The sequence below is a fragment of the Pogona vitticeps genome, chromosome 5, assembly GCF_051106095.1.
Source record: "Pogona vitticeps strain Pit_001003342236 chromosome 5, PviZW2.1, whole genome shotgun sequence".
Lineage (NCBI taxonomy): Eukaryota > Metazoa > Chordata > Lepidosauria > Squamata > Agamidae > Pogona > Pogona vitticeps.
The window spans coordinates 118,809,688-118,823,393 of record NC_135787.1 but is presented as its reverse complement, the minus strand read 5'-3'; the positions used below and the strand labels follow the sequence as shown (position 1 = coordinate 118,823,393).

The 13,706-nt window shown below is 40.3% G+C and overlaps 1 protein-coding gene across 1 annotated transcript in view; it reads left to right on the top strand.

Annotated features, from left to right (window-relative positions):
* Nucleotides 1-5,630: 5,630 nt before the first annotated feature.
* The window catches only part of MUC19 (mucin 19, oligomeric), a 36,802-nt gene continuing 28,726 nt past the window's right edge, over nucleotides 5,631-13,706 (top strand). Inside the window, exons 1-2 of the mRNA XM_078394379.1 lie at nucleotides 5,631-5,770; nucleotides 8,011-8,160. Of these exons, the coding sequence (XP_078250505.1) occupies nucleotides 5,722-5,770; nucleotides 8,011-8,160 (199 nt within the window). The 5' untranslated portion in view covers nucleotides 5,631-5,721. The remainder of the gene's footprint in view (nucleotides 5,771-8,010; nucleotides 8,161-13,706) is intronic.

Below are 13,706 nucleotides of genomic sequence, written 5' to 3'. Positions count from 1 at the left end.
AAAATGTAACCGTTTCCCTTAAGATTCACTGTAAATGTTCTAGAAATGTTCCAGGATTTAAAAAGAAATTATTTCAGGACATTCATTCTAGCATTAAAACACACCAGCCCTGAACAAAATATGTGGCGACGTCCTGGATATTTCTGTGGTATAAAAATGGGGTAGAAAGTAATAGTCAAAGTTATGCCTGACCTTTTCTGCAGTGTGTCTTGAAATTCTGTTTTCCTTCTTCCATTTTTCTTATTACTCCTGGGAAGCTCAAGATGCATAAAAGCTTGCCTTTCCTTACAGCTAGCAATCACCTGCTTTCATAAGCAAACAAAGCCTTGAAGGCTTTTGATTAGGAGCCTAAAGAGAAATTGGCCAGATATATACTGCCCTCTGCTTCTAGCAATGATGGCTACTATTAAAGTTCTTTTCCCCCACCCTTTCTTTTAATGAATGTGTCTGCACTGCACTGCAAGGTCATTGCTTATGGCTTCCTACTTTGGCGACAGGAAGAGAAATGGCAGCTTAATTTGACACATAAAAATGCCATGGCAACGTTACTCCCAGCAGTTCTGTGCTGTGCGTGACCTTGATTGCAGAGTTGGTTGATATTAGATGGTTAGCACAGCAAAGTTAAGACTTCCTGTCACCCTTAATAGCAGTTTCTCATATTTTAGATTTTCCTCTGCTTTAAATTGGGGTCAGAAACTGCCTGTCTCATAAAAGTGAGTTGTTTACAACCAGAACCTGCTAATGCACTTAATTCCTCCCTTTTCTCCTATTTCCATTCCAAAAGCACTTGCCAAGACACAAAATGGACATGTACCGAATCTTTATGTCCAGGAAGATGCGAAGTGGAAGGACCTTTCATCACCACCTTTGATGGCACTTCTTATACCCATGCTGGAGACTGTCATTTTGTAGCAATCCAGGTTACTATTAGCTTTGCTGCTTACACAAAGCTGGCTTGATGCAATGCCCTCTGCACTTTGACCTTCCATAAAAGGAAATCGTGGTTTAAATGTTTCTCAGGCGATTCCCCTCTCTGCCCCAAAGTCATGACATAATAGTGACACATTCTCTCACACTTTGTCAAAGCATTACATCCAGCTAAACATTTTCACCCCAGTCCGCAATTATTTGTGATGACAGATTTGAACATAATCTGAGGGACAGCACAACCCAACATATCCATATTCAAGCAAACCTTTGTCCTAAATTCAGTAGTAGTTGCTTTCCACTCAATGGAACATAGATCCTATTACTTCAAGGTATGCAATTGTGAAGGCTGTGGGGTCTGTTTTCCATTTCTACCGTCTATAGACCTCTATGGGCCTCACCACCCCCTTCCAACAGGCGACCTGAAAGTTGCTTCTATTTTTTAGGAAAATGCTTTTTGAGGCATAACAAGGTGCAAGGGGGGCACAATTTGTTATAGGAAAATCATGCATCTTGGAGACTTCTCACTGGGACACCTCTCACATTTTGCCTTTAGAGGTCTAGGAGAGACCAGTGGACCACATGTATGCATGTACCCACAGGCCACATAATTCCCACTCCTGCTAAACACGTTAATTTAGAAATAAGACAAGTTCCATGTCTAAATCACACTGGCCATGTGACCACGGAAGATTGTCTTCGGACAAACGCTGGCTCTATGGCTTGAAGAGCGGGATGAGCGCCGCCCCCTAGAGTCGGACACGACTGGACAAAAATTGTCAAGGGGAACCTTTAAGTGGTCATATTCCCAGATAAAGGAATATGGATTGCAGCTTTATAATGCAATTCTGTGCCACTTTATGAAATCAGTACTGCTGTATTAAGTAGGGCTTATTCTCCTATAAACGTTTTTACAATTCTTTAAATCATTGACATTAATTTGGTGAGCCTAGTATTTCATCTACCTGCAATCCTGATGAGACACAGCAAGCTGTGTAATGTACTAGCCTAGTCCTGTGGGTACGCTTTTAATTGTATCATCGTTGGCTGAGACAATGGTTAAAATTTGCATCCTTAAGTTTAAATGTGCTTTGGGTCTTACAGCTTGTATCTTAATATACCCAAGCTGCTGCCCAAACATGAAAATCAATGTTAGTTATTTCTTCCAAACTATAAATAGAGCTTATATCAATAAAACACACAAAAGTGATTCACGAGATCCAAGATGCGACAACAGGACATGATTACCAGTTAGAAAATGTGGACAAGCTGTTTTATTATGCTTTTTGTCTTTTTACGCTGGAGTGAAAAGCTTTGCTCCATTTATTTATATTGTTTTCCTCGCCTACACATTCCCTGAGTTATGAAAAAATAAAAGAAACTCCTATAATGTCCCCTGCAAAGGTCAGCAGAACAAAAGAGGCAGATACATTTTGTACTGTCGCTAAATAGGCTGTAGAGGGAGGACGGGTGCAAACAGTAGTCTTCCTGCCACCTCTGGATTCTGTGACCTTGGTTTTCTGGTGGACTTAAGTATTGAAATGCCTGTTTCCTCCCATAAAATTGCTTGTGGTTCTTAAATGACAGAAAGTATGAGATTATCCAGAGCAATAAAACTGTCCTGAAAGCTCTAAGCCAGTGGCTTCTAACCTTGGGCCCCTAGACAATCTTGGGCTGAAACTCCCAGAAGCCTTCAGCACTAGCTGTGCTAGCCGGGATTTCTGAGAGTTGTAGTCCAAAAACATCTGGGGACCAAAGGTTGAGAATCACTGCTCTAGGCACAGAAGTCATTCCCCTCCTTAAAAGATATGGGATCTTTACCCATGAGTTTCCCACTGGTGCCTGTCTAGTGTTGGTCACAGGGCCCCACAGTTCCACGTGGAGACCCAGAGTTTGCAGGTTGTTTACATTCCAGTTGGAATGACTATGAGCTGAAAAGACAAGCAGTACAGATAGAGAGGGCATGCTGGAAATGGCATCTAAAGTTGTTTAGTTATGTTCACTTGTACATTTCCTGATAGCTGTTCCTGCAAACGAAATATGAATATTACACTTTTAGAAACTCCTCCTGAGATACTTAGGCATTGAAAGGAAATTCTCTTTGTCTAGCCTTTGATTTCCATTCAGTTTTCCTGGCCTTTCCCCCCTTGCATATGCCAAGCTCTGCTTCCCATCAGTTGACTATTTTGAGCATCACAAAGAATGATCGGAGTTCAGAAAAGGACAAAGGGATCCTGTTCTCCTCCTGCAAAATTCCCAAGGGAGCGTTGGCAGGCATTAGTCATGGGATGGCTGAATTTAGCACAAGGCACTATGATCCTTGCCCAAATTTGGCTGAGTTCATTTAATATTCAGGCAATGCATTTTGATCTAGATGAATTTGTATTCAGAACACCCCTATTTGAGCTCCAGCCTTCAGCTGCAATATTTAATTTCACATAGGTTTTCAACTGTATACAGCAAGACCCCTGTATCTGTGGGATTGGTACCTGAAGTTTCAGTTATCCACAGTTTATCACAACTCTATATACAACATGAGGGGGTGGGACATGTGCCCCTTGTCCCACCTTGTGGCCTTTGACCCACCTCCGTGTATGTTGTATATAGGGTTTGCTACTATCCACAGTTTCAGGCATTCACGGTACATCATGAAATGGATCTCCTGCAGATATGGGAGTCCTACTGTAACTATGGTTGAAATATTATAGACTAATTGTGCAGTTTATCACACATTGAGCAAGGTAATATTAATCAAACACATGTCTAAATTTATTTTCTTAAACAATTCATACAACCATTTACAGATACCAATTTGAAATTTCCCAGACTGGAAGGTTATTTTAAACAATATAATGAGATGCCCAAATGACCCATAACTCAGCAGCAGGAGAAAGATGCTCTGGAACTCAGTCACTAGTTGTAGATGCAGCTGATATTTTACTGTATAAATTATGTATCAAGTAACTTTCCATGCTTTTCCCTTAATATAGAAAAAGCAGCTATACTGCACTCATAATTTTGCAGGTTTTTGTTTGTACACAGTGGGAAATCCTTATGGATAGATTTTCCTTCAGTGCTCCAGACAAGACAACCTTATGTGCATCGATTACATGTATTATGGACATGTTTGAAGTGATTCTTTACTTTCTAATTAGGACAAGAATTGGTCATTGAGTGTGGAATTACGTCCATGTCACACTGGTCCAGGTGACACATGTCTTGAAAGTGTGACTTTGGCTCTTGGGCTAGTAAGTATCAAAGTGATTTAAAGTGTATAATTGTTTGAAATACCATGTCAGCGCTCTTGTCATCAGCATAATGCAGCTTTTGTTCATTGCTCCTATTGATCTATTTCAATAAGTGAATATTATTTAGTGGGATTGTTGATGTGCGGATACTATTTTGTCTAGTGCAATAGAAAATCAAAAAGGAAATATAATAAAAAGTGGTTTTCTTCTGCTAGTGAACTATAGCTTTTGTTTACGAGATTGTAAGTTATATTGCATTCATTTAATTTCAGTATTTGAAAGCAAATGTTTGGAGCTTTAGTAATAGTAAAATGTAGACATGTAGGGAAGACAACTTGTGACCCTATAGCTGTGAGGAATGATTTTGAAACACTTTTGTTAATAATTGGGGCCGTCATCTCACAAGAGTGATCTCCAATCCACTACCACCACTACCAGGCTGCAGGTTGTAGAGGAGGATAGAAAGATAGCACGAAGAGGTGTCAGGGTGTCAAAGAGTGGCGATGACCATTGTTGTAGCACCACTTCTGCCCATTCTGGTGTGCAGACCCTAAGAATTTACTCAGAATACCGGGGGGGGGGGGGGTTGACAGGGAAAAGGTTCTCTATCAGTGGCTTAAAGACAGCTGGTTCACATAATATATTGCAACTAGAGTAGTCCCATCAAATCAGTGGGGAGTTGAGCCATCGTTTAAGAATTTGACCCGTTGACATGTTTAAAATTTGTTTTGTTTTTGCACTGTGGTTGGCCAAAGCTCTAAATTGTATGTAATTAATTCATATAATGAAATACGTTGTGATTAATACAGCAATGCAATTATTAGACTGTTTCAGCAGACAGATATGTATTTCATAGCAATGGCACCTTCTTCAATGAAAAGATAAAGCAAACGGATTATTATGCTTCAGGTAAGAAAAGGCCTTCGCTACCCTTTCCTGACACTTAAAGTCTGCCTGAGGTGAACCTTTTTCTGCCTAATGCAAGGGTGGGCAACATATGGCCTGTGGGTCTCGTGAAACCCTCAGGGTACCATATCTGGTCCCTCATTGCCACATTTTTTTTATTTTTTTTGGAAAATAATGATTTGTTCAAAAAATCCCCTTCTACCCTTTTAGAGTGTGGGCACAGGGGCATTTTACCATGTTTTGAGAGGTCCTCAGCACCCTCCTTCCGATAATATTTATTTTTATTTTTTACCTTGGCCACAAAAGAGTATAAGCCAGCTTTTTAAAAATCCTGATTTTCATAGGGAAAAATGTATTTTATAGCATGCTGTCCAGGGAGTAGCTGCAGCAGTCCAAGATCCAGCAGCCTTTAGACCTCTAGAAGTTGCCAGCCCTGGCCTGTTGGGAGGGCCATCCTTGCGCAAGGGAGCAAGAACAAAAACTGAAGTGCCAGTGAACATATAGTCATGTTGTTCGACTGTTGTAATCAATATGTAGTCATGTCTCTGCAGATACAATCATCATCTTCAGACAATCATCACTCTACATTGAAGCAGAATTATACTTTGGCCTTAAATTACAAATACAGTTAGGCCCAACTATGCAGCTGTATGCCTCCCTGCCAGCAAAAAAGTATACAAATACGAGAGGTAAGTGTCTGGCAGAAATATTAGCAAAAATTTAGTAGCTTTGGTTTATTAGGAGGTCTCTGTCAGGAATATCTGGAGAGATGTTTTGGTCCCACTACTCCTGGTGACAATTATTATGAAGACTCTTCATTCCCTTTCAACCCTCTTGCATTCCCAGTGGGAAATGCAAATAACATTCTCTATGCAGAAAGAGAGAAAGCACTCTGCCTCTCTGAAGGGGAACCAGATGTTGAGGTGAAGGGGAGGAGCCACGTGACATCACATGACAGGGCAAGACTCTAGTCTGTAGAAAGAACTAGGGAATTATCTATGGATAAAATTCAAAATATGACATTGTATCCTGAAAATGCTATCAGTATTCCTGAATATAAGAGAAACTTAGTGTTTGTATTACAGAATTTTGTATGAAGAATGAAAAAGTATAACAGAAGATTCTGCTTTTCAGGTGGGCGGCACTAAACTAGGGTAGCCAGAACAGATGAAGGAAAATTTTTAGAAGAGTTCAATTAGACAGAGATCGTATAAAGCAACTTGCATTTTCCTGATTTGTCTTTTCCATACTTCTCAAGCAAGTGTAATTGTATATTCTGAACAGGAGCTTTGTGGCACAGTGGTTAAACTGCAATACTGCAGCCAAAACTCTTCTCATGGCTAGAGTTGGGAAGGCCTGGGGGGGAAAGACGGAAAAATTGGGGGGGGAACAGTTTTCCCCCCATTTTTTTCCAAAGCCATTTTTTGGGTTTTTCCGGAAGAAAAATGGAGTGTCCTTTTACAATAATATGTCCATGACATGGTAGTCAAACTATATAACATGAAGATCCTAATGAAAGACTTCTCAGACTTTATGTATTTAAGTTCTCTCAGGTTCAATTCCAGGTAGCCAGCCTCCCATCCTTCTGAGGTTGATAAACTGAGTACCCAGCTTGCTGGGGGACAATGTATAGCCTGCATAATTAAATTGTAAATCTCCCAGAGAGTGCTTTAAGCACTACATGGAGGTATATAAGCAGCATGGTTGGCTTTATTTAGTACAGATTTTGTGCAGGTTCAATTTGATGACCGTCCACAATGCCTTGGTCTGCACTGGCATGTTATCCAGAGCAACAGACAGTTGGAATGAGCATGAGCCTATTTTGCTGGGATGGGACACTAAGAGCAGCATTGTGTGAGGAGAGATACAAAAGTAGAAAATATGCATATGTTGACTTTGATGGCTGCTTGTTTGCTGTGTGCCTCTTCAAGATAGTTCAAGCACAATCTTTTGTATTGATGTCACTTTTATTTATTTCAAAGAGTATCACCCATTTTTGCCAACTGTCTCCAAATTTTTTAAAGAACGTTAGATTTCCATACATGTGTGTTCTTTTTAATTTAAAGAGTGACTCTTATTTCCTTTCAAAACATAACTGAGATAGCAATGAAGCTAGAAATCATATTCAGAGTAGGTCAAGATCACATTGAAGGTGGTTTGACACCATTGGCAAGCTGATCTATCTCTGCTGTTGAATGAAGAAGAAGGAATACATATAGATATTTCCTTGAAGGCCCAATTACACAAGGTATTGGCGCCTCCACAGGATCAACATATGAGCTCTTTTGGTCTTTATCAGCCATGTGCTCATGTCAATAATGTAAATATTTGACTTCAATGTACATTGATACAATTAGCTCTATGTTTTTCCAAGCACAGCGTCAGAACACGTGCTGTTGTCAGGGTGCTTTCCACTTGGAGCAATGAAAGAGTAACCTGTTTAATTATTCAATGAGACTCACTCTACACATAATATTGTGTCAGTGATTCTCCTACTTTCAAAAGCAATGAAGTTCATTGTTATCTTACTAAGATTCACCCTATGTTCCCTTTTGCAACTCCCAGCCAGCAAAGCTGGGTGGCCTTCCCTAACACTCTACAAATGCTGCCAGAAGTTTTTCAATGGTATTCATATTCAGCTAATTATATTTTAAGCTAGCCATGCTAGTATATAACTAGGGACCATCAGTACGTATGTTAATAGGCTTTAATTTACTCCCCTCCCCCATGAACACCAAAGGATTTCTGCACCGCCAGCCCATCCCCCATCACAATGGCTTCAGCATTTCTGGAACTTTAATGTCTCGATTCTCCTTGGAATTGTTTTGAATATTCATGAATAGCCCAGCCAACCCTGGATTTCTTCCATGTTATGTAGCAATTATGAAGGAATGAAAATACATTTTTACTCTGTTTTGGTAATCTACAGGGCTCTGTGGTTCATTCAACAACAAAGCAGAGGACGACTTTATGTCTAGCCAGAACATTTTGGAGGTGACCTCTGAGGCATTTGCAAGCTCCTGGGAAATGATGACCTGTCCTAAAGCCAGGCATCTGTCCTGTACCAGCATAGAGAAAGGTGAATGTCTTAAAGAAACTCCTCTCTATGTGAAAATGTTTGTTATGAAGCTGTGCTTAAATAATCAGTGGTCTTGGTTTGTTCCTAACATGACGAATAAGTCCTTTTCTTTAGAAACCATTTATGGCAGAACATGTAGTTCCCTTTTTGCAGAGAGCCTAGCCTTTATCATTCTGTTTTCAATACCTGTCCCAGCTCTGTAATATGAGATGACAATAAAGAGTTTTCATGTTGGGAAATGATGCCTAGAAAAGCTTGGATCCTGGAAGCAAGCACGCAGAATGAATAAGAACCGACTCGTTTTTACACTGGGAAAGGTTTAGCAAAACTCAAATTAGATTAGCAAAACTCAGCATAGGAATGAACAGCAGAAAGACAGAAGAAACATGGAAGCAAATATTACTAGGAGAAAACATGAAAAGAGGCTTCACCTTCCCTTCCATCTGCCCTTCACATGACCAGTCCAGACCGCCAATCAGTCATGAGCTGCAGTACTGGGAACTGCACAGCTATGTGACACTCTGAGAGTTGTTGGCCATGCTACCGGATAGCAGACAGCACTGCCTGCAGCTAAGATTTTCTTGCTTCTCCGCCACGCCTCCCATGCAGGTATAAACAGATGTATGCATTCAGTGGGTCCTGGGGGTGGGACTATACTCCCTATGTGGCCATTTAATAGAAAGGAACCTGGGGAAATGTCAATACTCAGGTGCAACTTCATAGCAAATGAATGTGAGCGAATTTGCATTTCCCTTTCTGTGTAGTCACACCTTGGGGCTCATCAGAACTTGTGTCCGCACTGGGCTAGAGGTAAGGCTCGCTCTCTTCAGACACATTTGAGTATTTCCAAGATTTATTTCATTTTGATAGAGTTGAATCCCATGGATGGGTTTTAACAATTACAATGTACCTGATTAACAAGATTATATGTCTACAACATGGAGATCCCTGAGGGAGTTGTGGACAATTCTGTCTTCCTGTTATAGACAAGTAATTGGGACAGTAAGTAGGTGGGTGTGCTACATACCCAGTCAAATAAAATAAGATAACAAGCACTTGAACTGCATTTTAATCCTGTAGTTGTCACAACCAGTTGCTGCCTTAAGATACACAGGGTACACTCATAAGTAATGGGCAAGATTTCTATGACAGGTCATTTCCCCCCCCTGCAACCTATGTTTGAGCTTATGGGTGGGTTTGAACATGTTTATGAGTAATGTAGTGAGAAAGGCCAGATTACTCATAAACATGTTTGAACTTGCTTATGGGTTCAAACGTAGACTGCAGAGAAAATGTGAAATGTCTTAGAAATCCTCCCCCTACTCATGAGTTACAGACACTGGAATTCTCTGACCTGCTCATGGAACTGAGGTAGTATGTCTTCCTTATGATAAAGAAAATAGTGAAAAGTGTTTTCTACCTCTTTTGAAGTGATACTGGCCACTGTCATACTAAGCCTTCACTAAGTGAAAAGGCTTGCCAACGGAGAAATGCAAGGCTGTGCCACTTGTGCAAGCGCTGCCACTGTCAGGTAAACGATGGTTGTTCTTCTGGACATCACCACTTCTGCAACACCATCAGTTGTGCGTGCAGTGTGATGCCGTCTTACTATGCTGGTGAGGATTTCTACTGTGCAGAAACTTAAGAACATACTGCTCAAGATGGCCTGTTAGAAAAAACAACATAAAAGCTGTTATTTGCCACTGCATAGCTTGTGACGCTCTTAGAACAGAGGAACCTTATTCTTTGCTTTGCAATATACCTTGCTTCGTAATGGTTCATGCTCCCTTCCATCTCCTCCCTGTGCCCCTTCACTCATTTCACTGACATGTTTGCGCATCTTGACAGCTGTATAAAAACACTGAATGTATAGTTGTAATTTATATAACCGATTTACCTCCTGTTTTGCCTGCTGAGTTCATGTTGAACAGCCAGTGACATGGAGTTAACTGTTCTTGTGGTGTACGTTTTTCAGGAGGTCTTTGACTGTGATGATTGTTGGAAGATAGCAATTACTTACTGTAGGTTTCACATGTCTCTCAATTTTAGGAATGGATTCCAAATTATGAATTTATAAACCTAGTAAGAGGAGGTTAGTTTTCTTCAGGATAAATATGTTTAAAATATACAATGTAAGATTATCTATTTAAATTTAATGTGATGTGTTTTACTTGCACAGGGGATATTGCAGTGCATTGCAGTAGGAAGCTAATTCTAAATAGAATTATATTCCATAATCTGGTGCACTGCTGTGAGATTTTAAATATATATACTAGTGTGTGTGTGTGTGTGTGTGTGTGTGTATAAAGCTCCAGAAGTGGAATTATTATGTATAATAGTCTATTTTCAAACTCCACACTCTGAACAATATAGTTGTGAAGTAATAGTGTCATCTAGTGACCAATAAAGCAAATTACAGCAATTGATAGGAAACCATCATTTTCTCTTTCACACACACACCCCACTCCTGGCCTCAGTATTCCTTTGCTTAAAATTATGTAGAGAAACACTGTGGATAGGGGAGGCTCACCTTTTTGCAAAGATACTTTCTATGCAGGTAGAGCAATTGTTGAAGGGAGCCAGGAATAATGTACTCCTCCTCATCATAAACTTAACAGACACACTTTCATAAAACTTGAAGATACGTTTTGCATCTGCAAAAACCTGTTTCTGTCACCCACTCTTTCTTTAGAGGGGGATTTAACAACATATTTCTTGAATAACTGATCTGCAATGGGAACATTTTTACACTCTGTAAAAGTATGTGTATGCTTTCTGTATATGTTAAGTTGTTGCCTATTATAATACGAAAAGGCCTAAATCCAGTTGTCCCAGCTAGAAAAGAGTCGTTGGCCAAAATCCTATTGTGCAACTACATGGACACAGTTTGATGTTGTACCTGCAGTAGTTGCACAATGGCTGAGGTGGAAATGCGATCTCCAAGTCACTTCTGCCAGTGAATTGCACCATTGATCATGCTAGGGATGTGCAACCGATTGTGGAATGGCGTGACACAATCCCTTGTTGCCGGTTGTAACAGCAGACACTTTCCTTCATATCATGTTCATGCTAGCGTAATGTAAATTTCAAAAGGGGCACCATAAAAATGGCTGCCAACTTTGACTTAAAATCGTACTGTTAGTCTGATTTAGAGTAACACCACTGAATTACTGAGACTTTGATGTCAACAATGATGTATGTGCATTGATTCACTGGCCTGAGTCATGTTTGTACTGGCATAAATATGATTTTGGGTGCTGGATCAATGAAACGTATATAACTGTTGACTTATCAGTAATTCAATGGTATTATTCTAAGTGGGACTAACAATAGGATTTAGGTCAAAGTTGGTTATCATTTTTATGTTGTTCCATTTGAATTTCCTCAAGTGTATTTTAGAATAGAATTCTTAGAAGTACAATCCCGTTCCATCCAATTAATGTTGTTATTCACATGAAATATTGACAACCAACTTGAAGGAAGTTGCCACACATTCACATTTTCCCCTATCAACTGGAATATCAAATGGGCATCCTGATAAAGTGACCCCTATAATCATGGTTTTAATTTGTGTTATTGCATCACATTTGGATAATGATGGTCGATTTTCTCCCCTTGGTAGTATAAAGTAGCATCTTACAAACATTGTAGTATTACTCTTGTTAGCATTACACATAAAGTTCAAACCATGTACTGTATTAGTTTCAGGGCCAGCATGAGACTTTTTTTTGCTTTAAGTAAAGGACAAGAACTATTTAAAACCTTAAAATATGACTCTGTTAAGGTGCTACACTCAATATGCCAGCAAATATGGAAAACTCAGCCTTGGCCAGAGGATTGGAAAAGATCGGTCTACATCCCAATCCCAAAGAAAGGCAGTGCCAAAGAATGCTTCAACTACCGTACAATTGCACTCATTTCAAACACTAGCAAGGCTATGCTCAAAATCCTACAAGGTAGGCTTCAGCAGTATGTGGACTGAGAACTCCCAGAAGTACAAGCTGGATTCCGAAAGGGCAGAGGAACTAGAGACCAAATTGCAAACATGCGCTGGATTATAGAGAAAACCAGAGAGTTCCAGAAAAACATCTACTTCTGTTTCATTGACTACGCAAAAGCCTTTGACTGTGTGGACCACAGCAAACTATGGCAAGCCCTTAAAGAAATGGGAGTGCCTGACCACCTTATCTATCTCCTGAGAAATCTATATGTGGGACAAGAAGCAACAGTTAGAACTGGATATGGAACAACTGATTGGTTCAAAATTGGGAAAGGAGTACAAGGCTGTATATCGTCTCCCTGCTTATTTAACTTATATGCAGAATACATCATGAGAAAGGCTGGACTGGAGGAATCCCAAACTGGAATTAAGATTGCCGGAAGAAATATCAACAACTTCAGATATGCAGACGATACCACTCTGATGGCGAAAGTGAGGAGGAATTAAAGAACCTTGTAATGAGGGTGAAAGAGGAGAGCACCAAAAATGGTCTGAAGCTCAACATAAAAAAAAAAGATCATGGCCACTGGTTCCATCACCTCCTGTCAAATAGAAGGGGAAGAGATGGAGGCAGTGACAGATTTTACTTTCTTGGGCTCCATGATCACTGCAGATGGTGAAAGCAGTCATGGAATTAACAGATTCTTGGGAGGAAAGTGATGGCAAACCTCGACAGCATCTTAAAAAGCAGAGACATCACCTTGCTGACAAAAGTCCGCGTAGTCAAAGCTATGGTTTTTCCAGTAGTGATGCATGGAAGGGAGAGCTGGACCATAAAGAAGGCTGACCACCGACAAATTGATGCTTTTGAATTATGGTGCTGGAGGAGACTCTTGAGAGTCCCCTGGACTGCAAGGAGAACAAACCTATCTTTTTTGAAGGAAATCAACCCTGAGTGCTCACTGGAAGGACAGATCCTGAAGCTGAGGCTCCAGTACTTTGGCCATCTCATGAGAAGAGAAGACTCCCTGGAAAAGGCCCTGATGTTGAGAAAGTGTGAAGGCAAGAGGAGAAGGGGAGACAGAGGACAAGAAGGTTGGACAGAGTCACCGACATGAATTTGAACCAACTCCGGGAGTCAGTGGAAGACAGGAGGGTCTGGCGTGCTCTGGTCCATGGGGTCACAAAGAGTTGGACATGACTTAATGACTAAACAACAACAACAACAACAACAACAACAAAGGACAAGATGGCATCTATTCTATTCAAAGTACAGAGAAGGGCTACACTGGCAGCTGGCCTTTTTTTCCAACACAGGCAATGCATTTTAAAACTTGGCTCTTTAGGCGGGCCTTCCCTCCAGTCAATTAACTGTTTCGTTTCTCTAATTTCCCATCTTGGTAATGAATATATCCACTAGTTAGTTGCTTGTATTATTAAGTTTTAATAACTATATTATTCAATTGCATTTCAGCATTTTTTGTAAGCCGCCCCGAGTAGACTTTGTCTAGAGGGGCGGGGTATAAATCTAAATAAAGTAAAGTAAAGTAAAAGTAGTGCCTTCTAATGGAACTGAGGAGCAACAGGCCACTTTAGGTAGGGTACA